Genomic DNA, 27,078 nt, shown 5'->3' with positions numbered 1-27,078 from the left:
CTGGGCTGCTAGCGTTATGGGCTGTGAGAACCATTTCCATATGCAGCGGCTGTTTATCCCTTCAGGGTGCCACTGGCCTCATTCTTCCTTTCAGCACCTTTGTGCAAATACACACAGTTAAGGATGTTTACCCCGCAACACAAAAGAAGCCTGCTTTAGGAGACCTAGCAGGACTAGGTGGAGTCATTAAGCCAAACAACAGAAGTAGATGAACATAATTCCATCCTGTTGCTATGCAGGAATAACTCAGTTTACTGGATCATCTAGAAAAATAAACTAAATATTATTAATAGTGATATTGTTGCAGAGGACAGATTGTCATACGTATTCAATCCGTTGCACATGTTTTATAACCTCCCAAAGTCAGCTACGATTGATTTCCTGAGTTTTTCCTCCGGGATGCCGGTCTCATATTGCCTGTTCTAAGGTCCCATCTTCCTCACTTGAACCAAGGTGAGGTCCTTCAAACTGGGACGCCATCTCCAGTTTTTCCTTCTTCTCCTTTCATTTGCAACATGAACCTTCCACAAACTCCAACTTGATCACCAAACCCCAGATCAGAACCTTTCCTGGCTTTGTGTGGAGTGTACTGAGGCTGCTGGATTTTAGGACCAAAAAGGACTTCAGCAATGATCTAAACTCTGGAGCAATGCTTCCCAGAGCTGACCATCCTTCGACATGACGTGGAGGGCTTATTAAAATACAGATTCCTGGGCCCCACCCACAGAGGTGCAGATCCAGTAAGTCTGAGGCAGGGCCCAGGAACGTGCATGTGTGACAAGCTCCCAGGAGAAGCTGAAGGTGCTGGTCCGTGGACTACACTTGGAGAAGCTCTGACCCACGGCAGCAGCCTCTGTATTCAACCCAAGGAGCTCTGCTGACACCTGCTTTACTCAACACCCCCAGCTTCCTCTTAAATGTTCATTCTAACAAAAGGTTTAGTAACTGACAATCAGCTACTCTAACCCCCTTGTTTTACAAATAAGAAAACTGAGGCCTGGAGAAAAAATTTAAAATTATTTTTTCTAACCTGGCTAGTGGGCCGGCATTCTGTCCTGATACCATTTTTGTTCAGACTTTCAGTCTAGCATTGAAAGCTCCTAGAACCTTCCCACCTTCGTCTCTCCTTCCCTACAATCTAACCACACTCGGGTCCACGTCAGCCTTTTCTCACACCATTCTTCGTCTGCCCCTACTCTCCCAAATATCGAGTGTGATCATACACCCAACACGTTGAACTGAACTCAATACACGTTTTGGGCCCTAATCACTCCTCCACTTCAGGAGCTCACATGCATGGACGGGACACCTTTGATCCCAACATGATCCAGATTTCCCTGGACTCCAAAAATACACTCTTTTGACCACAGCCTCCTAAGCTTTATAATCCTAGACTGCTGGCACCCCCAGCTCCACTCCCAGCAGCCTCCCAGTCTACCAGAGCGGTACTGACCACCGGTTCATCCCTGTGGTGAATACTGTTCATCCCTGAGCTGTACTGCCCACCCTGCCCACACGGGGCAGTGCTTCACCAGTACCCGCACCAGGCTTGCCTTCCTTGACTTTCTGCCATGTCTGTCTTGCCAATCCTCATCACAGAATTCAACTAAAAAATTATTTTTCTAAACAACAAGGTCCTACTGTATAGCTCAGGGAACTCTATTCAATATCCTGTGATAAACCATAACGGAAAAGAATATGAAAAAGAATATATAACTGAATTGCTTTGCTGTATAGCAGAAATAAACACAACATTGTAAATCAACTATTCTTCAATAAGATAAACTTTTTTTAAAAAAAATTATTTCCTGGGACTTCCCTTGGTGGCACAGTGGTTAAGAATCCGCCTGCCAATGCAGCGGACACAGGTTCAAGCCCTGGTCTGGGAAGATCCCACATGCCCAGAGCAACTAAGCCGGTGAGCCACAACTACTGAGCCTGCATGCTACAACTACTGAAGCCCACGCGCCTAGAGCCTGTGTTCCGCAACAAGAGAAGCCACCGCAATGAGAAGCCCGCGCACCGCAACGAAGAGTACCCCCTGCTCGCCGCCACTAGAGAAAGCCCGCACGCAGCAACGAAGACCCAATGCAGCCATAAATACATAAGTTAGTCAATTAATTTTTAAAAAAATATTTTTCTATTCCCTGTCCTCAAACCATTATTGGCTATGGTCACACTGTCATGTTGACTGGACTTACTAATACCCTCAGTTAGATTTTCCTGCCTCAGGCAGCTTATTTATTCATCTCTAGTTGACTCTCTCAGGTTTCCCAGGAAAGCCTTCACAATTCCCATCATATTGAACCCCCAAATCTGCTCCAATGCCTCCCATTCCCAGAAGTGACAACATCTCTATGGCAAAACACAAGATCAGAGCCCAAGTCTGGGGCTGGATTGGGAGGATTAATTAGCCCGCCACACTGTGGAATCTGGACTTATCTTGGGGGCATTGAGAAGCCATTCAGAGCGCTGCTGTAGAAGGGTCCCTCTGGCGGCGATAGGAGGGACGACTGGAGATGGGCTAGAGGCAGAGACCTGGCAGGGGCTCAACAAATGCACACAGGAGATGGGGGAGAATCAAGAATCACTAAATACTGTACTTTGCGTAGAGTAGATACACCATAGACGTGTTGAACTGATTTATTCAGGCTCTGACTCTCAGAAAAATGTATATAGAAAAATACTGAACTAAACTTTAAAACATGCATAGTTGAGAGTCAGAATACTTCTGCTCTGTCTTGTCATCAGGCAAATGAAACCTATTCTGCAACGGACAGATGGTGCAACAAGATATAAAATGAAATTAGCAGTGATGAAACCCAGATGGAAATGAGGAAAAGGTCAATATGCTAAAGGTCAAAGGAATCTGGCTCCATCTCGTCTTGTTTCATAAAGGTCTGAGGTCACAGCTTAGAGGCTTTTACTGCAGGGAAGTTGCAGGACTTCCTACGACTGTGCCAAGACACCAAACACTCACCCAGGGTTGTTCAAAGCTATAGGTACGTCGCCGATCTTCCACATCTTCATCCTGCTTTGCTTGCTGAAATTCTTGCCGGAGACGCTGTATCCGATCATGGTTGCTAGGAGTTGATCTGTTGCTAAAAGACAAAACGGGCAACAGTGAACACCCTTCAGAAATACAATCTGTGGATGGAAGTTGCTAGGAAAAAATGGCAGCTTGCTGTGAAATGGTGCTGTTTGAGAGGAAGTGAAATTTTAAGACAATATCTAGGCATTTGAAATATGTTTGCATTTTGTTCTCATGATTGAGACTTACTGAGGTGATTTTAGACAGATATTCGAGAGGGCAAGGGGTATTTTTAGACATTCCTTTTTTTTTTTTTTTTTTTTGCAGTACACGGGCCTCTCACTGCCGTGGCCTCTCCCGTTGCGGAGCACAGGCTCTGGACGCGCAGGTCCAGCGGCCATGGCTCACGGGCCCAGCCGCCCCGCGGCACGCGGGATCCTCCCGGACCGGGGCACGAACCCGTGTCCCCTGCATCGGCAGGCGGACTCCCAACCACTGCGCCACCAGGGAAGCCCCTAGACATTCCTTTTTTACGCAGCTCTTTGAAAGCCTCATTTCCTCTCGGGAATCTGGCAAGGTGTTGGCAGCAAAAATTTTTTGGGAAGGACATTGCATGAAAAGTCGGAAATACCAGGGTCCAGTCCTAGCTCCTCCACCTTCTTAAAGTAAAGTACTTAACGTCTCTGGGCTGCGGCTTCTTTATATATAGGAAGTGCACGTAAGAATCCCTTTTGCTCTAAATATCATAGTTGTAACAATCAAGTGAGACAACACCATACAATATAGACTCACAAACGTGCAGTATTACTTTCATAATGCCATTGTATGAAGTTCCTGTTTATGAGTTTTCCCACGTCTATACACAAAATCCAACACTCACAGTATACATGAAAAGCGTTTTAAAAATAACCTCAGGTGGTAGTTTGATTGAACCAATGAGTTCATAATAATTTGCCTTCTTTTTTATAGCTTTGAATTCTGTTTTATCCTCACAGAAAGCTTATAAGATAGGTGCAGAAGGTAGTATTTCACACACACACACACACACACACACACACACACACACACACACACACAAAGGTAGAAACAGCCATTCAGAGAAGATAAGTAACTTGTTTGAAGTCTCCAGTCTTTCTCTAGCCAGTGGGGAATGTGAGACTGGAATCCAGAATTTTCTGGCCACTAACCTAGCCTCATCTCACTATACCCTGTTGTTTCATTTAGTAAAACACACAGCAGACATCAAAGCCCCTCCCCTATTAAATTACATACATATTTAAAACAGTATTTTGCAAGAGTTATAGATATAACCAAAATCAATCTTAAATCTCACAGCACTTTTGGTGGATTCCATTCCCTAAGCACAAAATTACATCCAATCCGGACAGCTATTCAAGCACATTAGGTATATAGTTTTCCAACACAACTTCAGACTTCCTGAGGACAAGAACCAAGTCTTATATTTATCACATATACCCCTCCAAGCTGCTGGCAGAATGGGAAGCTGTCAGCCAATAGGAGGATGGGTCCCTTCACTGAAGACCTGTTGCCCTGATGACTCAGAGTGGATCTGAGTTCTTTTGGCTGCACAGCCCCCTGGGTAATGTCATTTGTGAGAGGTGGCCCGGAAAGGGAAAGTCTGTCAGAGGAGAGCCTATAAAATTCTCAAATGAACACGTCTTTGTATAATTTCACATATTTTCAAGAATTCCAAAGGTTTGAAAATCTCAAATTGGAAATGATCACATCCAGGACCATAACATGAACAACTTCTAAGAATAGGGGATTGTCTTTCATCACTTCATCTCCTCGGTGGGTTCCTATCACCCTCCTGTTTCTATCAATTTCATGAGAGCTTCTGGAATATCCTGTCGATACATTCAATTTGATGATTTTCCCAGTCAATGAAAACTTGTGTTCCCTTTGTTCCTCTTCTGATAGATCTTTGGGACTGATCAGCCAGAGAACATGGAAAGTTAATCTGTAAAATGTGCTAGTTGACAACACGACGCTTCCGTCTACACGTGGGTACCACTTTAAACTTCCCCTCCACACTCCTGGGCCTAGTAGGGTGTTATTCCTACTGGTTTTTAAATCATATATACAGCATCTTATCTTGTCCCAGCAGATACGTTTTCCAGGTGGAACGCCCAATCCACAGAACTCCTCACCCTCCATGTGAAACTGTGATGGTGTAGGTACGTGGATAGATTCATAAGACAAAGGCTAGGAAAGTGAACATTCATTCACCTCACTGCCCTCTTCCCAGCTGTGACTCTTTTGTCCCCTGCATACTTCACAGCTTTTAATAGGGGGATTGTAGGAGGCTTGCCTGGCGAAATATTTTACAAGTCTTAGTAGAAATATTTCCCTATTATTTTCATGTAGCACAGACAGTTTTAACCACATAATTATTAGGTCCATGAAGTCCAAACCATTGGTGAAAACGGACCTCTTCTTACTATTTGTGATTACCTGAATGCGCAGTCTCCCAAAAAAGTGATTTGGTTATACGTATACTTGTATCTATTCTTTTTCAGATTCTTTTCCCATTTAGGTTATTACAGAATATTGAGTAGAGTTGCCTGTGCTATACAGTAGGTCCTTGCTGGTTAGCTATTTTAAATATAGCCGTGTGTACATGTCAATCCAAAATTCCCAATCTATTCCTCCCCCCCATCTTTCCCCCTTGGTAACTGTAAATTCATTCTCTAAGTCTGTAAGTCTGTTTCTGTTTTGTAAATAAGTTTTTGCATCATGAAGTAAATTTTTTTTAGATTCCACATATAAGCGATATCATATGATATTTGTCTTTCTCTGTCTTACTTCCCTTAGTATGGTAATCTCCAGGTCCATCCATGTTACTGCAAATGGCATTATTTCATTCTTTTTAATGGCTGAGTAATATACCATTGTATATATGTACCACATCTTCTCTATCCATTCATCTGTCAATGGATATCTAAGCTGCTTCCATGTCTTGCCTATTGTAAACAGTGCTGCAATGAACATTGGGGTGCATGTGTCCTTTTGAACCATGTTTTTCTCTAGATATATGTCCAGGAGTGGGATTGCTGGATCATATGGTAATTCTATTTTTAGTTTTTTAAGGAACCTCCATACTTTTCTCCATAGTGGCTGTACCAATTTACATTCTCAGTCTCACAACAAGGGAAGTGGACCCAGGTCCTTAATTTTAAGTTCTGGTGACCTTCATGCTTTTCACAGGACAAGACAAGATCTGGAAGTCACTTCTGACCTTATTTCCAAATCTGGGCAGCTGGCGAGACCCCTGTTTCACTCCCTTTTCCTTGCTTCCTTTCCTCTTATGCTCTAGAGGAAGCAGACTGACCTGCCTAAGACTAGCAAAGCACCCGAGGGTTGAAGGCTGCAGTGGTTTTCTGATGGATGGAGATTTCCAAAGACTGGAAGCCTATCAAGCATCCTTGGGGAATAACAGCTGGCAGTCTGCAGGGGAAACCCTGGCTTCTAGAGATGGAACCACTGCAACTGCTTAGTTCTGCCTCTCAGGCCAGGCTCTAAGGGCCAATAACTCACATCTGGATTTCTAAAGCTCTTGGTTACCTCTTCTGCTAAGAAGGCCAAAGGAAATTTGAAATATTCATTAGCATTCGTGACGAATGCCTGCAGACCCCAATCAGCTTATACTTGGGTTCACTGCCAACTTAAAGTTGCTCATTGTTATTTGTTTTTTGGTGAGGGATATAACAAAGATATCAGATGGTGATGAGACAATAAAACTCTTAATGAGGAGCCAGTAAATCAGATGGGTGAATGAGACAATAAAACTCTTAATGAGGAGCCAGTAAATCATAATTTACCAAGAGTGTACAGAAAGGAGGGATGAGGATGGGAATGACAGAGATGCTTTTTGGGTAAAAAAAATCTACACGGTTTATGTCCAACATTAGCATTTAGCCTTTCTTACACATTGGTGTTTATACACGTGCACACACTCTGTGTGTGTGTGTGTGTGTGTGTGTGTGTGTGTGTGTATTTTAAACTAAATGAAGAGGATTTTGGTCCCGTAATGATCTGGGATTTTTTCTGACAGGGTCAAGAAAGCGTACATTGGATCACACACTATGGAGATCCCTAACACACGTGTACAACCTAACCCTGACTTAGACGGAACCTAAATCTTTCCCATCCAATTACTGTGGGAACGTACTCTCTCCTATCAGAGGTAGACCACACAGAGGACTAAGTTTTAAAACCTTCAGACTGGACTCCTGCGATGTGCTTCACAAGCAAAAGTAGCTGAAAACACCAATCCATGCTAACTGCAGCCCCAATCCTATCTGTAGAGAAGCATCTGAGCCTGCCCCGCATCTGCGCTGCACAGGTGCACTGAATGAGGAAAGAAACTTCATAATCGCGGGTCTCACCACTAGACGCGTCTTGTGTATGAATCTCATCACCCAGAGTGCTTTTCAAGAAATGCCGATCGAGACTCATCTTGAGATATTCTGAGTCAGCCCGGCTAGTGCAGGGCCCAGGAATCTGCATGCATTTGAAAGCACTGCAAGCGCTCTATGGACAACACTTTGAAAACAAGGCCTGCAGGCTTCATAGTTGGGACAAATTCCAATGCCTGCAGGGCAATTAACTAAAGAGTGAAGGAGACCCACTGCGCTGGAAGCACGAAGTATGTCCTTGGACAACTGGGAGAAATATGCTTGGTCTAGAAAGGGAGGCCCTTACTTGGTTCCAGTAGATCATTGCCCTGAAAGGATATGGGTCTGATGTTGCCTTCTAACTTTTTTTTTTTGAGAGAAGTCAGAATTATAGTCCCCACGCTACCTTCTAATTTTTTTTTTTTTTTCGGTACGCGGGCCTCTCACTGTTGTGGCCTCTCCCGCTGCGGAGCACAGGCTCCGGACGCGCAGGCCCAGCGGCCATGGCTCACGGGCCCAGCCGCTCCGCGGCATGTGGGATCCTCCTGGACCGGGGCACGAACCTGCGTCCCCTGCATCGACAGGCGGACTCTCAACCACTGCGCCACCAGTGAAGCCCCCTACCTTCTAATTTTAAATATTGGCTTATTTTAATTTTTCAATCCTAGGTGAGACAAAAAAATATCTGCTGCCTGCTAGCTTGTAAGCTCTACTTTATATTCCACAGATGCTGCCTATTTTATATGTTGCTTTTCTAGGTTATTTACTTTCACTGCACCGAGATAAGGCTAGTGGACCCCTAGTAACAGGCCCAAGAAGCAAATATTTAAAAAAAAAGACCACTGGGCATTGTCCATGCAGCCTTGCCTCTGCTCCTGATCTAACACTGGGCACACTGGCCTGCAGGCTTGAGTTCTGACCTATCTTTTCAGACAATCATATGCTGAGAGAGAGGTGTTTGTGATGTGACTGATGAATTCTTTATGGAATAAAAATACTTTAACATTTGCATGTTTAATTATGCAAGGGAAATCCAGAAAACTGGAATAGAGGGCATAGCCTTAAGACCCAGAATTCAATGGAAGGGAGAATAACCTCATTGCTCTGAACAAGGAGGTACCATCTTGGTACATACTTTCCTTCCTATAGAAGGAAGGAGAAAGGGAAAGCGAAGAGAGGAGGAAGACAGAGGGAGGGGATGTATCCATGGGCTCAGAAGGGGGAGATGATTCTACACTCTAGTACAAGAGAAGAGACACTTCCAAGGAAGAGAGGAGATAAATTTGCTCGTATCTTTCTTTCTGTAATACCCTTTCTTTTTCTTTCCATCTTTCCAATTCTACCAGGAAGTCAAAGAAATCAAATTCCACCTCCTTGAAGCCTTTCCTAACTACTGCAGCCCATGTTCATCTTTTCCTTTCAATTCCCCAATACTCCCTGTCCTCTGACCTTAGACGGGTGTGTGTTTCTCTTCCTTAAGTTTAGGCCTTCATTACAATCATATATTTTGTACGTCACATCCCTGCGGCAGGTAAATTGTTAGCAAATATTTATGATGGACAGACTTTCAGGTGTCCCATGATCCCTGCCTCTGGGATCCCAACCTTTGTGCAACCCAAACACATAAGTGTGGGCAGGGCCTGTGACTTGCTTCTATCCAGTAAATGAGGCAAAGGTTAAGAAATGTGTACGACTACATGTACGTGGTTAAATAAGAACACAGGGTCCATCTTACTAGTCCTTCTTTCCCCTTTCTGGCTTTGAAGAAGGGAGCTGTCACGAATCCTACAGCTTCAAAGAACAGAATAATGCCAACAACTCCAGGAGCAGGGAAGTGGGGCTTCCCTAAGCACAGCCTCCAAGTGAGAACCCAGCCTGGCTGACACCTTGATTGCCCCGGGATGAGACCTTGAGCAGGGGTGTTCCGCTAAGCCGTTGCCAGACACCAGACCCACAGAAACTGATACAATAAACATGTGTTGTTTGAAGCTAAGTCTGTGTTAACTTGCTCTGCAGCAAAAACTGATACCCACTGATGATGGCCTTGGCTGTGTGACTTGATTTGGCCGGTACGATGTTAGTGGATATGATGCAAACAGGGGTTTGCAATGTGATTGTATGGCAGGTCTCCCTCTGATGACAACAAAAGATAACACCTAAACTCCCTAAACCTTGCTCTCTTTAGCGTACACACACACACCACCTATCACCACCATGTCACCTTAAACAATGTGAGGGCGTTGTACACTATTAAATGAAAGCAAGTAGCCTGGAAGGGCTCACAGAACTATGCCTCGCCCACAGTTGCAACCTAATAAATATTGCCTGTTGCAAAGCCTGTCGGTTAGAAGAGCAAAGAGAGGAATCATACTTGATGAATGAGTTTTACCACTATCATTTATATGATTAATCACTCCAAAGTTCTGGTCTCCTAGAAAAATTACACAAAGGAAATACTATTGCACAAGATGTCACTGAAAGACGGTAACTGCCAGACTTTAACACGTGAAACCAATGGAGTGCACTTTCCACTAGACACCAGTGTACAGCCAAGAACACCCCACGGAAATCTACCCAATGGCTTAGGGTAACTCCTTTTGTCAACCTCTCCATCACTTCACCAAAACGCCCCACTCTGGTTCTATGCTCTCGGCAAATCAGCCCTCTTAAGGCCAAAGCAACAATGTTTTCCCCGAGTGTGGGGAGAACAGCCCCACCAACCAGGTGGTTTGGTAAAACCAAACTCAAGGACTCATCCTAGTTTCTCTTTCTGGCAGAAATTGGTGACCTGCTAGGATCTGGGTCAACACACAACCCACAAGGAGATATTCCTGGTTAAAACGGGTTTTAGTCACTTTGCCAAGGATTCAGTTTGTAACAGATGTCCTTCAAATCCCCAATTTGCAAAAGAACAGGGACACGGTAAAGATTTTGGTTAACCGTATCAGCTCATACCTTCAGCCTCTTCATTGTTGCTCTATACTCCTCAGCCCTGGCAATTTACTTTCTGGCCTAAGTACAAAATTCTACTCCAAACGCTAGTGAATTTCATACCTGTACTTGGCATCCAATTACTGGGGATGCAAAAGGACATTATTCTTCTTCCCAATTAAAAAAAATGCAAAAGACGATTTCCAAATTATACCTGAGACCGTGGAGATAAAGCAGCTGCACACTCGAAGCTTTTTCCTGTTGATATATTTCTATCACCTCCCCCCAGGTGTTCCACGGGCGCACCAGATGGGAAAAGTACCAGCCTCTCTGCTTAAGGAACTTTTTCTCCTCCACCTGCCGGCACTTCAAAGACCTACCCTCTCCGGATCCTGGGATGCCACAGTCAGGATGCTGAAACCTCATTATGGTTTGCATCCCAGCACACTTAGAAAGGCGATAGTTAAGTTAAAGCTTCCAAGACTCCATTCGTTTATACTCAGATCCTGTTCTGCTGACCTCTGATGTCTTTAGCTAACAACTCAAACTTTGTGCAAGGTTTCTGGGTTTTAGTCGACTTATTTAAGGGAAATGTTATCTTTTTATTGATTTCCTTGGTATTTACAGAGACGGAAAGACTAGAGATCCAGCACAGTATGGGAACAACCTATCCTGCAAGACTACTCGTATTTTTGGAAACATTTTCATTGGAGAAAAATTAGAGCGTTATTTCCCTCCCTTGCTTGATTAATTCTTCTTACATCCGAGGAACGGAAAAGCTTTTAGTGCCTTTATTAGTACCAGTGGCAAGTCCAAAATTCAACTATTTCCTGGATGTCGCTTAAAACAGACAACCAAACTGGAGCAGGCAAAAAGTGACACTGGAGAAAACATATGTAGGGCAGACCTGTCACATAGCTTTGGAAACAGGCAGCCAGCAATGACCACAAGCGTCTCAGATCATTAAGCAATGTCTTACCGTGATGTTACGCGTCGACGTACGGAGTTGTAATCCTTTCAAAATAGACAGATTGTCAGCGTGATAAAGTGGATATAAACAAGTTCTTGAACAGGGATGACTAAAGTGTTGGTGGGGGGGGGTGGTGACGTTACTGAACTAAGAAGGGATGCTAGCTCAGGGACCAGGAACCAACGCCATTCAGAGGCTGCAGGTAAACACCGCTCTTCTCACTTAGATATTTTTCTCTACTGATTAGCAATTCCATAAAACATTCCTGATCTTGTAATCGCCAGACAAGTAGTTATAATCTACAGATGTCAGAACCGAGTTCTTAATTGCTGTAAATTAGTGAGCAAACCCGGGTTTCTCATTAAACCCATTACACCCCGTATGGTAAAATGGAGCACGTGTCACGTGTTCTCTTTCCTGCCACTCAAATCGGGAGCATTCTTTGTGAAATCCCGGGGACCCACAGAGCAGCAGAGAGAGAGTGCTAGGGTGTGTTTGTGGCGGGTTCCTGTCCCCCAGAGTGTGCTTCCTCTGGGGGAAAAGAAAAGCCTCTAAATGGCAATGAATTTGTTGCCTACATTCTAACAATGGGCTCCACTGTGCCTCATCTTTGCTTCCTTAAGGCAGAGTAAGTGGTATCACTCCTCTGAAAACTTCTGCTTCTCTTAGAGGAACCTGGAAGCACTTCTTCCCATGGCCCATGGTTTGCCTCCTGTCACCTGTGCAGGCGAAGAGGCATAAATTTCTAAATTAAAAGGGAAGGAACAGGCTAAAATGCCATGACAAAGCCAACTCTGAACTTCAGCTTAGGTACGCATTAGCGGGACCAGGCTAAGAAGACTGGCTTTCTGCTGTGGCTCTGCCTCTCAGACTGGAAGATTTATGAGGAATGGGGGAAAGGGTGGGAGGGTTAAGCCAAGAAATGTATCAATTACCGAACTACAGATAAAAATAGCTCCTCTGCACAAGCTTCATTAAGTTTTATCAGCAAGTATCTTGGGGTTTTACACTCAAACCACAGGTCATAAATTCTCAGTAAATCCTCCGTATGTTCACCAAACACCTGAATTCAATTTCTCTTCTGGTTGTGAAGGAGGAATGCGGTGCTCAAATTAATTATGCATGCAAAGTTAGTTTCTAACGAGGGCAGCTCTTTTGTGATGCTGAAAGGTATTTACAACATCTGAAATTTGGGGATAGATCCTTCTTCAACCTTAGCATTTTTATATTGGTATAAATTCTCTCTTCCAAGTTTGTACAGTGAAAAAATAAAGTTGGTGAATACCTTGTTTTAACGTTCACATTTTTCTGTAGATAATCCCGGATATTTGTGAGATGTAATGAATGGTCTTAATATTTACTATAGGGATTTTAGACAAATATTTCTATGAGTAGGTACAAATCACCTTGAACTATAGGGAAAGTCTAAAGCGAGGCTAAATGGCTGTATTTATATATGTTTACGCGTACATGTGAAATTAGCTACTTAGTGTCATTTTCAGTTTATTTTCAGTTATACTCATCATCTGTAATATGAAAAGAATTATGAGAAACTTATGCAAATCCCAGAGGCATTCACTTTCCTCAGCTGATAAAATTCATTTTCAGATTCTGACACCCATGATTTGTGGTCCATTTCACACCAATTTCAGTGTTATAAATCATAACAAATTAAAAATGTACAGCTATGTTCTCTGGGTTGAAAAGGTGGTCACCAAAGCTGTTAATACGGCACTTGCTTCTGATGTGATGAGTCATAGGGAGGGTCATCTCTCTCCATCAGAAAGACTTGGGACGGGGTCTCACTCCAAGTCCCTCTGTGGTCATTCGGTAACAGGGCTATCATTTCATAAGCAGCAAAATCTCAGGAAGGTACCCCTCACCCCATTTTATTACTATCATCATTCTTCCTTATTAGCCTGTCACTGGGCTCAGGCAGGAGTGAGAAAAATTTAGCTTTACTTTTTCGAGGGGAATTCCTCCAGCTACAAAGAACACACACATGCACAGACATACGTAATTTCAGGACTCAACAATAAATACACGAAAAAAGATATTCCATTGTGAGCCTGAGGTGGCTCCTCCTAACTAGTACATTTCACAGAAATAATACAAGTTGGTTTCTACCAGAAAGGGTTGATCAGTCTTCAGGCCACATTTCCAGGGAGGCATATGGTAAAACTCAGCACAAAAGTAATATTATTTAGCAAGCTTTCAAAAACTATCAAAGAGATCGTATTCTAATAAACCTTTCTAAACAGACAGTCTTTGAATACTATGAGGGTGAATGGTAGAATCTAAGACCCCAGGGATGGTGGAGAAATCCAGATTGAACTCCCACAAGCCCCTGTGAGAAATGGGGGCTGAGCCGTGGACAGAAGCAGAGTTCTGCAGGCATGAGTCTTCCTAGCAGGCAACTCTGTGTGGCTTTAAACGAATAAAGGATGGGAGAGAAAATGTTTTCCAGGTATACCTATGAATTTAAATGCACTCTTGAAAATAAAATGTTACTGCCTATAAGAAACCCCATATGTCATTTTTCTTTGCACGATGCAAGAAGCAGTTATAATTTGGGGTTAATACCCAAAGTGCACTTACTTTTCATAAATCGTGTGATTTTTCTTGAACTGTCTATTAAACGGCAAGGACATGTAAGGTTATTCTAATGGGTTAGAGAGTTGAGGAAAGGTTATGGATTATACTATTCATTCAGTAAAACCACTGGGGATACAAAGGTTAGTCAGTTGTGACCTACAGTTAAAGTTTGTGCTTTAAACTAAAATATACAATTCAGTGTCTGAATAAAGAGCAAATGGATTTTAATATTATAGGTGAAAACCCTGAAGAACTAAAAGAAGAGTGAAAATCAGGAATATATTATGGAAATTTGAAATAAAAAAGCAATGGAAATTAAATTACCAAAACTGATGGTTTTTGATGACAAAATAAAACAATTATCATGTTCTTTTTCACATTACAGAGGTTTTATCATACAAGTATAGAAACTAATTATAGAACCATTATTTTAACTCTTTAATCATGAAATGATTACATAGAATTTAAGGCTAACATTTTCTTTGTTTTTGCATTCTCTGTCTTTAATGACAGCATAATTGCAAAATATTATACAAAACTAAGCTATGGTTTTTTTAGGATAAAAATTCCAATGCAGTGCAGTGCTTAATACTCATGTCATAATTCTAAATAATGGTTATATTCTATATGGCTTTTCTGAAATGACTTAAAGTGGAAAATAATGTTAACAGGAGATATAGTGCCTGTAGGTTTCATGAGTGGCTAACTCTGAAACACTTTTGATGCCTAGAATAAAAGCAGAAACATAAATTTATTCATTTTCTAAAAAAACAACATTGGATGGGCCCAAATAAAGAGTCTGCATCTATTATTTTTAAACATTTTAAAGATCATTAGAATATTTTTCTTGACTGGTAATTAATGTTTTTACTTCTATTTATGCTCTAAATTAATTTCATAATTATCAGTTAATAATTTTCTAGGCTTTTCTTCTATTCACAATTTGACCACAACCTAATTTACAAATTATTTATCTGGAAATAAATGAGACAGAAATGTCAATCAGCTTAACTTCTCATTTAGGTTTAACTGAATTATTATGAGAGAGCACAAAAAGTGTGACCATATTGGTTTGGAATTAATGGTAGACATCATTCTTTTGTAAATTACATTTTTTTCACAGTAATACTCGCCTATGTATAGTTTATACGTTACAATGCTAAAGAAAAAGCTTAAAATAAAAGAATCTCCTTTTTCATCACATCTTGTTCCTCTGACTACCCAATCCTTCCCCTCCAAAAAAACCCCACTTTTTAAGGCTTTTAGCTGTTTTCTATGGTATTTCTTTTTAACTCAACCTGAGATAGTCAGAACGGATTGATCATAATTCCCAGTTTGTGATATACTCTTGATGATTTCTGCACGACTCACTTTCTTTCACTTAGCGATTTTTAATACTGGACTCAATATTATTTATCAATATTATCAGTATGACTCATTACACAAAACAAAAGCTAGGGATTTAATAATAATACATATCTAGCCAATAGCTCTGGTATTTACATATTTCAGAATGATACATTTTTACTGCTATCTTCTGATTCATTAGTTTTAAACATCTGTTTTTTTCTATTTCTTTACTTTTGCATCTGTATGAAACGATGGGTGTTCACTAAACTTATTGTGATGATCATTTCACGATGTATGTGAGTCCAATCATTATGCTGTACACCTTAAACTTATACGGTGATGTGTGTCAATCATATCTCAACAGAACTGGAAGAAAATAAAATAAAGCAAAGTAAAGTAAATAAAGTAAAATAAAATAAAATAAATAAAAAACACTGCTGACTTCCTCTGAAGGTTGGTGACGCATTAGCTCTCTTACACACTGCAATCCCAATTCCCACTCCCAGTTCCTCCCAATAGAGCTCTAGCACAACTTTTCAATGATTTTTTTTTTTTAGTGTTTACATTATTCATATATTGTCCACTGCTAATTCAAGTGGCGTATCATGGTTACATTTCCTTTCTCCTATGACATTCATGGTTTTCCTTTTGCTTCATTTTCTTAGACTCTGTCCCTACAACCTTTTTAAAAAAGACTTTATTTTTTAGAGTAGTTTTCAGTTCACAGCAAAATTGAGAGGCAGGTACAGAGCTATCCCATGTACACCCTGTCCCCATGCAGACATGGCCTTCCCCACTGTCCACATCCTCCATCCAAGTGGGGTATTTGTTACAGCTCATGGATCTACACTAACACATCATTATCACCCTAAGTCCACAGTTTACAGTAGCGTTCACTCTCGGTGTTGCATATTCTATGGGTTTGGACAAATATATAGAGACACGGATCCATCACTGCAGTATCATACAGAGTGGTTTCATTGCCCTAAAAATCCTCTATGCTCTGCCTATTCATCCCTTCCTACCACCCCTCCCCTGGCAACCCCTGATCTTTTTATGTCTCCACAGTTTTGCCTTTTCCAGAATGTCAGAAAGTTGGAATAATACAGTATGTAGCCCTTTCAGACTGTCTTCTTTTACTTAGTAGTACACCTTTAGGTTTTCTCTATGTCTTTTCATAGCTTGCAAGCTCCTTTCTTTATAGCCCTGAATAATATTCCATTGTCTGGATATACCACAGTTTATGTATCCATCCACCTACTGAAGGACATCTTGGTGGCTTCCAAGTTTTGGCAAGTATGAATAAAGCTGCTACCAACATCTGTGGGCAGGTTTTTGTGTGGACATAAGTTTTTGATTCTATGTGGTAAATACCAAGGAGCATGATTGCCAGATTGTAGGGTAAGAGTATGTTTAATTTTGTAAGAAATTGCTAAACAGTCTTCCCAAGTACTGGTACCATGTTGTATCCCACCAGCAATGAATGAGTTCCTGTTGCTCCACGCCTTCACCAGCACATACTATGGGTTTGAACCAATATATGAAGACACGGATCCATCATTACAGTATCATATAGAGTGGTTTCACTGCACTGTTGGTGTTTTGGATTTTAGCCATTCTAATAGGTATGCAGCGGTACCTCACAATGTGCACTTTTCCCTGATGACATATGGTGTGGAACATCTTATCAGAGGCTTATCAGCCATCTCTGTATCTTTTTTGGTGAGACGCCTGTGAAGGCCTTTGGCTCTTTTTAAATTAATTAATTAATTAATTTTAAAAAATTTATTTATTTTTGGCTGTGTTGGGTCTTTGTTGCTGCGCACAGGCTTTCTCCAGTTGCGGTGAGTGAAGCCTACTCTTCATTGCATGGACTTTTCATTGCAGTGGATTCTCTTGTGGCAGAGCACAGGCTCTAGGCACGTGGGCTTTAGTAGTTGTGACAAGCGGGCTCAGTAGTTGTGGCTCACGGGCTCTAGAGCACATGCTCAGTAGTTGTGGCACACGGGCTTAGTTGCTCTGCAGCACGTGGGATCTTCCCGGACCAGGGCTCGAACCTGTGTCCCCTGCATCGGTAGGCAGACTCTCAACCACTGCGCCACCAGGGAAGCCCTCTACAGCTTTTTTATTTATTTTATTTTTGGCTGCTTTGGGTCTTCGTTGCTGCATGTGGGCTTTCTCTAGTTGTGACGAGCAGGGGCCACTCTTCCTTGTGGTGCACGGGTTTCTCATTGCGGTGGCCTCTCCTGTTGCAGAGCATGGGCTCTAGGCACGCGGGCTTCAGTAGTTGTGGCTCGCAGGCTCTAGAGCGCACACTCAGCAGCTGTGGCACACGGGCCTAGTTGCTCCGCGGCATGTGGGATCTTCCCGGACCAGGGCTCGAACCTGTGTCCCCTGCATTGGCAGGTGGATTCTTAACCACTGCGCCACCAGCGAAACCCCTTCTACAGCTTTTAATACAAATTTCCACAAGATCAAACTTACCACAGCTTATCAACTCGTTATTTTCTTGGAGTTCTCCAGCCCCCATGCTTGTCCCGCACGTCCCAATCTGCACGGGCTCCCTAGTTCCCAGCATCTCTCTTCATCATCAACCTGGGATTTGTTAGAGCATGCATTCTATAGCTGCCTAAAAGGGGATGTGATGGAAACAAAAAATGTTGTATCTTTGCATGCTTAAAATATATTTATTCTACCATCACCACTCATGGGCAGTTTGGTGAGGGATGGAGCTGCAGGTTAGAAGACATTACCCTGCAGTATTTGAAGGTGGGGCCCCATTGTCTTCTTGCTCCCCATGCTGCTGTTGAGTCAGCTAACATTCTGACTCCCAACTCTTTACTGTATACTTTTTTAAAGGCTCATCTCTTTATTTCCAGTATTCTGAAACTTCTCACTGCTCCCTTTTTAAAATCGATTCTTTGATCTAGAATCTTAAATTCTCCAGTTGTGGGAAAATTTCTTATGTTATTTCTCTAACACTCTCTCCATCATCATCTCTATTTCTAGAAAGCATATACGTTAAATGCCTGACCTCCCAAGGTGAACTTTGATTTTTTTTCTCTTTCTTTCCTGCCATGTTTGTCTTATGTCTCATTATTTTTGGGGAAATTTCTTCTATCTTACCTACCAAGCTTTCAATTGTGTTTCTTCGTACTGCTATCATATTTATTATTTTCCAACAGTTCGTTCATATTTTCTTAATAATCCTTTCCAATAGCTTCCTGGTCATGTTTTGATGGTTGCAGTATCTTCTCTTATTTCATGGTGGGTATTACTTACAGTTTTTAAATATTTTCTCTTCTCTTCCCTGTAATTTTTGTTTCTTCCAAGTTCTTCTCTTAAGTTTATTGTTATTGTTTTCATCTGTCTCCCATAATTAAGGCGTTCCTCAGATGTTTGATAAGCTTGCCTGTCCTTTCTATTTAAGAATGAGGCATTGGGACTTCCCTGGTGGTCCAGTGGTTAAGACTCTGTGCCTCCACTGCAGGGGGCACGGGTTGGATCTCTGGTCAGGGAACTAAGATCCTGCATGCCACACAACCAAAAAAAAAAATTAGTCATTGTGTGTATGCATGGGTGGGGCTTATGAAACGGCAGCTATTACTCCAGAAAGGCTGGGCAGGGAGCCACTTTTACGGGTGGGGATTCCCACATGTCAGTGTATGAGGGTTCCTACTGGGGCTGTTCAGTTTCTTCAGAGGAGAACCCGCCAATCTTAGGTCTGAGGAGCCAATGTCAGCTTGTGTCTTGACATCCTGGGGTTATTCTGTCATCATATATGGTAATAAAAAGATATACCTATTTTCAGAAAAAATAGAGATAGTATTTCTGTTTCTTATTCTTTTTGCTGTTTTGGAGTGATTTTCGAGAAGAAAAGAGGAAAACATATCTTTATTCTCTGTCAAGTTTTGGACTTTCCAGTTTGTATTATGCTTAATTCTCAATTATTTTCAAGTAGATCAAATATCTTTTCAAGAATATTTGATAGTTCAAGGCATATGGATACTTACATTGGTTTTATTTTAGTATATGAAAGGCACGGATGTGACTGTTCTAAAACTGTAAGATAGTTGTTGTTGTTCATAACAGGATAATCTATACCACTCCTCAATATACTTTAGGATTATTTCTATATTACTTTTTAGGATTTTATATATATATATATATATATATACACACACACACACATATATACACACACGAATATACACATATAACTTTTTAAGAGTATATGATTTTATGCTACATGTTTATATTTTTATGTGTTAAATATATATATATATATATACACTTATATATACATATATATAAACTTGGAGACTAAATTTTTTTTTTTTTTTTTGTGGTACGCGGGCCTCTCACTGTTTTGGCCTCTCCCGTTGCGGAGCACAGGCTCTGGACGCGCAGGCTCAGCGGCCATGGCTCACGGGCCCAGCCGCTCCACGGCATGTGGGATCTTCCCGGACTGGGGCTCGAACCCGTGTCTCCTGCATCGGCAGGCAGACTCTCAACCACTGCGTCACCAGGGAAGCCCAAGACTAAATTTTTAAAGCATTGCATATGTAATCTACAAAGCTCCAAATAGAAGTAAATCATATTTTAATGATTTACCCAAGTCCTCCAAACTTTCTCCCCGCAAACGCACTTTCTGACATCAATACTCCAAACAGTTTTCCTTCTTTGACATGTGATGAAATTCACAGCTTGGCTTTATGTTTATTACACAAGTTTACTCCCACTGGTCAATGTGGGGGCTATGATTTATAATTTTTAATTCTCTGCTTCAATATTTTCTGGCCTCCACTCTTAATTCTCCTGCCAAATAGTGACCAGCTCCCATTTGGATCTCTTAAAATCATTCCACTGGTGCTCATGATAAAGAATGTGTCCTGACTTCTCCCACAGTACAGTCCTGCCTCAGCTACAGAGCATGCTTTGAGAATACAGTTCCAGACTCCAGAGACCCCACCACACACAAAGCTGATGTCATTTTTCAGGAGACAGCATAGTTTTGTGGCTACTACATGTGAATTAATACAAGCAAATTAAACCTAGTATAATATCCCAAACAATCAGAGTCTTAGAAGAACCAATTGATACTCTGAAGAACTAAAAGTTTATCAAAAGCCCTTTTTGTTTGTTTCAATCCTCGTGTTTGAAAATCCTTCTAGAAAGCACTAAATTCTCTTCCATCTTGGGAAGAAGGAATGATGAATATCATTTAACTTTTTAAAAAGTTTCAAGATTCTCATGACCTTTAGTTCTTTTTCTTTTATAAATTTATTTATTTTATTTATTTATTTTTGGCTGTGTTGGGTCTTTGTTGCTGTGCACAGGCTTTCTCTAGTTGAGGCGAGCAGGGGCTGCTCTTCGTTGCGGTGCGCAGGCTTCTCATTGCAGTGGCTTCTCTTGTGGAGCATGGGCTCTAGGCACACAGGCTTCAGTAGTTGTGACATGTGGGTTCAGCAGTTGTGGCTCTCGCGCTCTAGAGCGCAGGTTCAGCAGTTGTGGTGCACAGGTTTAGTTGCTCCGCAGCATATAGGATCGTCCCAGACTAGGGCTTGAACCCGTGTCCCCTGCATTAGCAGGCGGATTCTTAACCACTGTGCCACCAGGGAAGTCCTGACCTTTAGTTCTTATTACTGACTACTCTGAGTAGGAAACAAAAGGAAGAAATTGAGTTGAATGTTACTTTACTGACTATAGGTATTATCCCAAAGCCCTTTTACTTTTTTTTGATAATTTTTTTTTTACAAACTCCCAAGAGTAGCACTTCTGTAGGCATCTACCTCTTTCTCCTAAAAAGTGCAATTTGCAAACACATTGGCTAATTGTGGGTTTGCTTGGTTGGCTTCTAGTTACTCAAGACTTTATTGTATCATTTTGCTTAAATATTTAGAAATTTTAAAATTATACTTTAGCTGAATAAAATGAGAAAAAATATAATTTCTTTTCTAGGCACAGTATTCATAGAAGAGGTTCTTTTCTCTAGTTTAACTTTTTCTCAGTTTCAGGGATTTTCAAATTTCCAAAAAAAAAAAAAATTGGTAATATTGAATTCCAGACACAAATCATTTAAAATGTGGATAAAAACCTTTTGACCTTTATAAGGTGATTCATATGGTGAAATTTTCACTTCTCTGTGTCTAAAATATTGTTCAGACTTTAATCTGATACTTTACTAATTTAAATAACTTTCTTTTGGGAAAAAATCCTTATTTAGCAGGTTTACAGATTTTTAAAAGATTTGTTTTTCTGCAATAAACAAAGAATTTTTGATCTTTCAATTAATACTGAAGAGCTGGAAAACAGATAGAGTAACTACCCAGCCAAGGTGCTACTGAACCATAGTGGAAGGGGCAAAGGTCATGGGAATTCAGATGTACATTTTGAAACCAGCCTTGATGCCTGAAGGCTCCCCAAGGCAGGGGCAGTGCCAGCTATACCTGAGGACAGAGGAGAAAGAAATGGAGCAAAGCATCTGCTAAAACCCAGTATGATCCCTTACAAGCAGACTGTAACACTGCCTTTCCCATATTTTTACGTTCAGCTGATGTCCAAGCACTAGTGTGCAGGGAAGCTAAGCCAATACCAAATAGAACTAATTATGTGTGTGGTAGCAACAGAAGCCCAGAACACAGACACAGACTTTGACACAGATTTAGATGTAAACATCAGCAATTTTCTAACACAGGCATTTATACTAAAGAACCAGTTTGGGATATTTTCTTGAGTTGCAAAAGAAGGATTTAGAAAACATATACTGAACTATTACCCATGTTTGTCACAAGCCAATTATCCAACATAAAGCTACATTGAGACTCAGAAGTCACAGATCTCAACGATATCATTCTGTTTTGTCTTTTCTCATATTGTAATGTCTCTACAGACTGGCACTGATACTGTTTGATTTTGATATCATAATAGTGTCTCCATGGATTCTGGCTGACATTTTGTTTTGACATTATGCTACAACAGACCTCCACTGACATTTCATTTTGTCACTGCAACATTGTTTCTATACGTTTCTGCTATATTATTTTGTTTTGACATCAAAATGTCATCTCCATGGTCTTGGCATGACATTATCTAGAGAACTTTATGAAGTCGTATGGAGTCCATGGAATAGACGGGTAAAATGCCAAACATTTAATAAACTTGAGGGTGTTTTCGATAAACACAAATTTATATGATACTTACTGCAAAATTTGCAAAATTGTTTCCATCAAGTCACTAGGGTTTATTACAACATGGATTCAGTTAAGGAGTTGATTCTCTATCTTTCCAATAACATGTCAACAATTTTGGAGAAGTAATCCACTACCCTTTTGTTGCCAGAATCTAGTTTTTTTTTTTCTTCTTTTAATCAATATAGTCTGATTTTTTGTGTTGCAAACTGAACTAAAAGTAAGAAGTATGTATGAAGTATACAATTATATTTCGCTGAATTTAAGAAACCATTAAATCACCATTTGTAGCAACATGGATGGACCTACAGATTAAAGACAAAGACAAATAACATATGATATCACTTATATGCAGGATCTAAAATATGATACATATGAACTTATTTACAAAACAGAAACAGACTCAGAGACATAGAAAACAAACTTATGGTTACCAAAGGGGAAAGGGGGTGGGGAGGGATAAATTAAGAATTTGGAATTAGCAGATACAAACTACTATATATAAAATAGATAAACAACAAGGCCCTACTGTATAGCACAGGAAACTATATTCAATGTAATAAACTATAATGGAAAAGAATATATATATGTATAACTGAATTACTTTGCTGGACACCAGAAACTAACACAATATTGTAAATCAACTATACTTCAACTAAACAAAAAAGGGAAAAAAAAAGAAACCATTAAATCATGACACATTTTATATATCTCTGAGACAGAAAGAGAATGCTGCCAATTAACATTGATTGTAAGAAGTAACTTAGTATTGGAGATTTTAAATTGTGAAAAATGTGAATCTTATAAGTGATGAAAAGTATAGTGGTATGGCATTTGATAAAATCAATTACCAAAAATGGTGATTTTTAAAAAAACTTATGATAGTTTGAACATTTTTTCTTAAAAATCATGGGATAAAAACATAAATCTTACACTGATTTTGAAGTTGTAGGTAGACATTGTTGGTGAAATTCCTGACAAAGGATTCTCCCTTTCCTAGTAGTTTCCCCCTTCTTTTGGATTTACAAAATTATCTATGAACATTCTACTGTTCATAATAAGACCAAGAATATTTATCCAGAAAGCTAAATACTTCTAGGTTATATTACCTTAAATTCTCAGGAAAATATCTATATCTATATATATTTTTTTTGCGGTACGCGGGCCTCTCTCTCACTGTTTGTGGCCTCTCCCGTTGCGGAGCACAGGCTCCGGATGCGCAGGCTCAGTGGCCATGGCTCACGGGCCCAGCCGCTCTGCGGCATGTGGGATCTTCCCGGACCGGGGCACGAACTTGCGTCCCCTGCATCGGCAGGCGGACTCTCAACCACTGCGCCACCAGGGAAGCCCTCAGGAAAATATGTTTACGATATAATGTTATATCTTCAACTTTGGTCAAAAGTCAATATGACAAGTGGTCATAATGTGAACATTTCTGTGTTCTTCGCAACCCTATATTTACAAACGTAATCCAATTCGTTATACAATTTTTATTTTAGAAAGTGTATATGTGAGAAATTACTCCTAACATATAACACCAGAGCAGATATTCTACACGATCTCATATATTTCCATTTATTGCACAAACAGTTGATCATAATAAAAGCATTAATGAATCTTATATAACCCTTCACTTGAAAATGGTCATTTTGTTACGCAATTTCCCTTTTACAAGTATGTATGTTAAAAATTACTCCTGGAATTCATTGCTAATCAGAGCATTTCTCCAGATAAACTCATGCATTTCCTTTTGTCACAGAGTAAAGTTTTCATGTTGTCCTTTTTGCCTTGGCTACCAGGAAACTGAGATAAACTTAATGTTCAATTATAATTACTAGCTCAATTTTCTAATATTTATTTACCTTTTTGGGTCCTTTTAAGCTTCATTTTAATAACTATTTTTAAGAACTGCTTACAATAATTTTTGGAAATTCAGTGGTCAGTACTCCTACAAGAACAAATTTTATTTCATTAACCACAGTTCCTAGAGGGTCACAATGACCACTCTATTGAGTATGGAATATAAAGGCTAGAATTTCTTTCCCTATTCTGAGTAGTTATTTCTTCTGACTCTTCTAACAGAAAGAATATTTGGCTTGTGTGTATGTGAATAATGTGAGATGATGTCTAAGAAAGCATCTAACCCAGGCACTTGATAAACACTGAAGACAATGGCTTCTAGAGAGAGGCGCAGAGTGGGTTATACATCTGGGCCTGCAGCTCAGGAGAGAAGTGAAATTGCAGAGAGAGCTTCAGCTGCCACCAACACATGCACAGGTGTAATTTAAGCCATAACAGTGGATCAGATACAGAAAGAACATGTCGAAAGACAAGAGGGATGAGTATATATGATAAATCCAACCAATATTGTTAGGAAAGGACTGTTTTTACTTTTCACAGCAATACAGAAGCAAAAAAGAAGGCTGGAAGTGCTTATGAAGTGGGGCTCTAATGGGATATAAAAATGTGCTCTGTTTGAGCAGCAACTCAAGCAACCTGCCAGGCTCTGCTGCTAAAGGCTCTTTGCAAGGAATCCCTGTGGGTCCAAACACCAACCTCTCTGCCCCCTCCAGGCTGGGACTTGGGCTTGGTATACATGGGATGCTGGCAGGTATGCTGCTGTGCTGGTGACAAAAAAGAGTGTCCTCAGGGGCTGTCGATCTAGTTCCTTTCATGAGAGCTAAGGTTTCACTAACTGAAAGAAACTTTAAAGAAAATTAAAATTTTGTTTGAATGAACTAAACGTGACAGCTCTGATGTACTGTTGTCAGGATTATCCTAAGTCCAAGCCTGTAAGATTAACCTCCTCATTTCCCTGATGTTAGGTTAGTATCTGTTATCAAATATGTTCCTTGTTCCATTGAGAGTTTGGCTAACTCTTCTCATGACAAGAATAAAAGAAAAAGTATAGTATGTGCCCTCTCGGGACCAAGGCTACCGTTCACTATATTCTCAGTATTTCTGATGAGTTATTTAGTTTGTGTAACTTCTAAGTCCCAATGGATATTACTATGACAGAGATTTTTTTTGTAAGTTGATTGGACATATTCAATTAATTTAAGCACTTTCCAAAAAAAATTTTAAAAACCCCAAAACTTAATAAGCTTTATTTTTTGTCCTTGTAACTGAGAATCTCATAACTAAGGTATCAGGATCTTAGAAGTAATTAAAATAGTATGTTAAAGATTTTTACCAATAATGTAATTCTAATTACTGATGAAAAGGAGCACAAAAGGACAACGAGCTTTTGCATGTTTGAGAGAAAAGCCAGGACTTATCAGTAACTATGACTATAGCCTGTGTTTGGAAGATCAAGATGTTTGGCATCACAGAGAAGAGAGATCTTTTACTTTATAACATTTTAAATAAAACTCTCATTTCAAAAACATGAGTGTATATATTTGTAGCAAACTTTCCAACTGAAACTTAAGCTCGACGTATACATTTGTTATCCCCTTTGTATGCACTTGGGGGGATGGTGCTCTGAGACCCCACTCAAATACAATCCATGAACAGCCTCCAATCTAAGACACATTGTTCACATCTCGCCAAGGTGTAACTGATAGTATAAAGGGTTGAAAAGCCTATATGTTAAAAAAGGCAGGCATTCTCGACTTTTCCCCACAATGTGTTCCTAGAAACCACATCATAAAGTGAATCACATTTTCCCATAGGAGCAGTGTTATAATTGGAGGTTATGTTTCTGACCAAGGAGTTGGCACCAGATAAGGCCATGATATAGTAACAATGGATCACATAAGGAAAGATATAATAATTCTAAATCTTTACAGTTAAATAGTAAAAGTAGACTGCAAATACTGTAAAACGAGTTTAAGTACAGTCTATGTATTCCTTATACAAGAGAACACAAGATTCCACAGAATATATATATATAGCTAGCTAGCAAGCTTTATCTATCTATCTATCGTACTAAAAATTTTTAGAAATTCAGCGTGAAATGAACATCCCAACTAAATATCATAATGCTTCTGCTTTTTTTTTTTAACCTAAAATGGCTTTACAGACGACTAAGACCAGATATTTTTGAAGACAGAGAGGGACGCCTTCTAGTTAAATCCTTCAATTTTACCCTGTAACCCAACATGCTTTTGTTTGTTTGTTTTGCGGTACGCGGGCCTCTCAGCATTGTGGCCTCTCCCGTTGCAGAACACAGGCTCCGGACGTGCAGGCTCAGCGGCCATGGCTCACAGGCCCAGCCGCTCCGCGGCATGTGGGATCTTCCCGGACCGGGGCATGAACCCGTGTCCCCTGCATCGGCAGGCGGACTCTCAACCACTGTGCCACCAGGGAAGCCCCCAACATGCTTTTTATGTGATTTTTCACAGGATCTTTCTGTTACTTTGAAAAAATTTCCCTGTAGCTAACAGAGACTTTCAAAAAAACCGTACCATCAACTTCATAACTCTTCCAAAATGCTAGAGCCAGGACATCACAGATTGTCCAATTAAGTGTTTGGGTGTGTGTTGATCTCCATCGTGGCATTTAACATTTTGTTCAAATGCCATTTAAAAATCAAAGCTGGCTTTAAAGAAAGGAATATTCAATCATTTCCCAGACAATTGATAGAACTGG

The 27,078-nt window shown here is 40.5% G+C and overlaps 1 protein-coding gene across 10 annotated transcripts in view; it reads right to left on the bottom strand.

The window, feature by feature from the left end:
• The window catches only part of PARD3 (par-3 family cell polarity regulator), a 634,176-nt gene that overhangs the window by 15,735 nt on the left and 591,363 nt on the right, over positions 1-27,078 (bottom strand). For all 10 annotated transcript variants that reach the window (XM_082847455.1, XM_082847464.1, XM_082847462.1 and 7 more), the window contains one exon: positions 2,981-3,101. In XM_082847455.1, the coding sequence (XP_082703581.1) occupies positions 2,981-3,101 (121 nt within the window). The remainder of the gene's footprint in view (positions 1-2,980; positions 3,102-27,078) is intronic.

The sequence above is a fragment of the Leucopleurus acutus genome (genome assembly GCF_964270905.1).
Source record: "Leucopleurus acutus genome assembly, chromosome: 1".
In the NCBI taxonomy this organism is placed as follows: Eukaryota; Metazoa; Chordata; class Mammalia; order Artiodactyla; family Delphinidae; genus Leucopleurus; species Leucopleurus acutus.
Note: the sequence above shows the minus strand (reverse complement) of the source record. Positions and strands in the feature narration are given on the sequence as shown.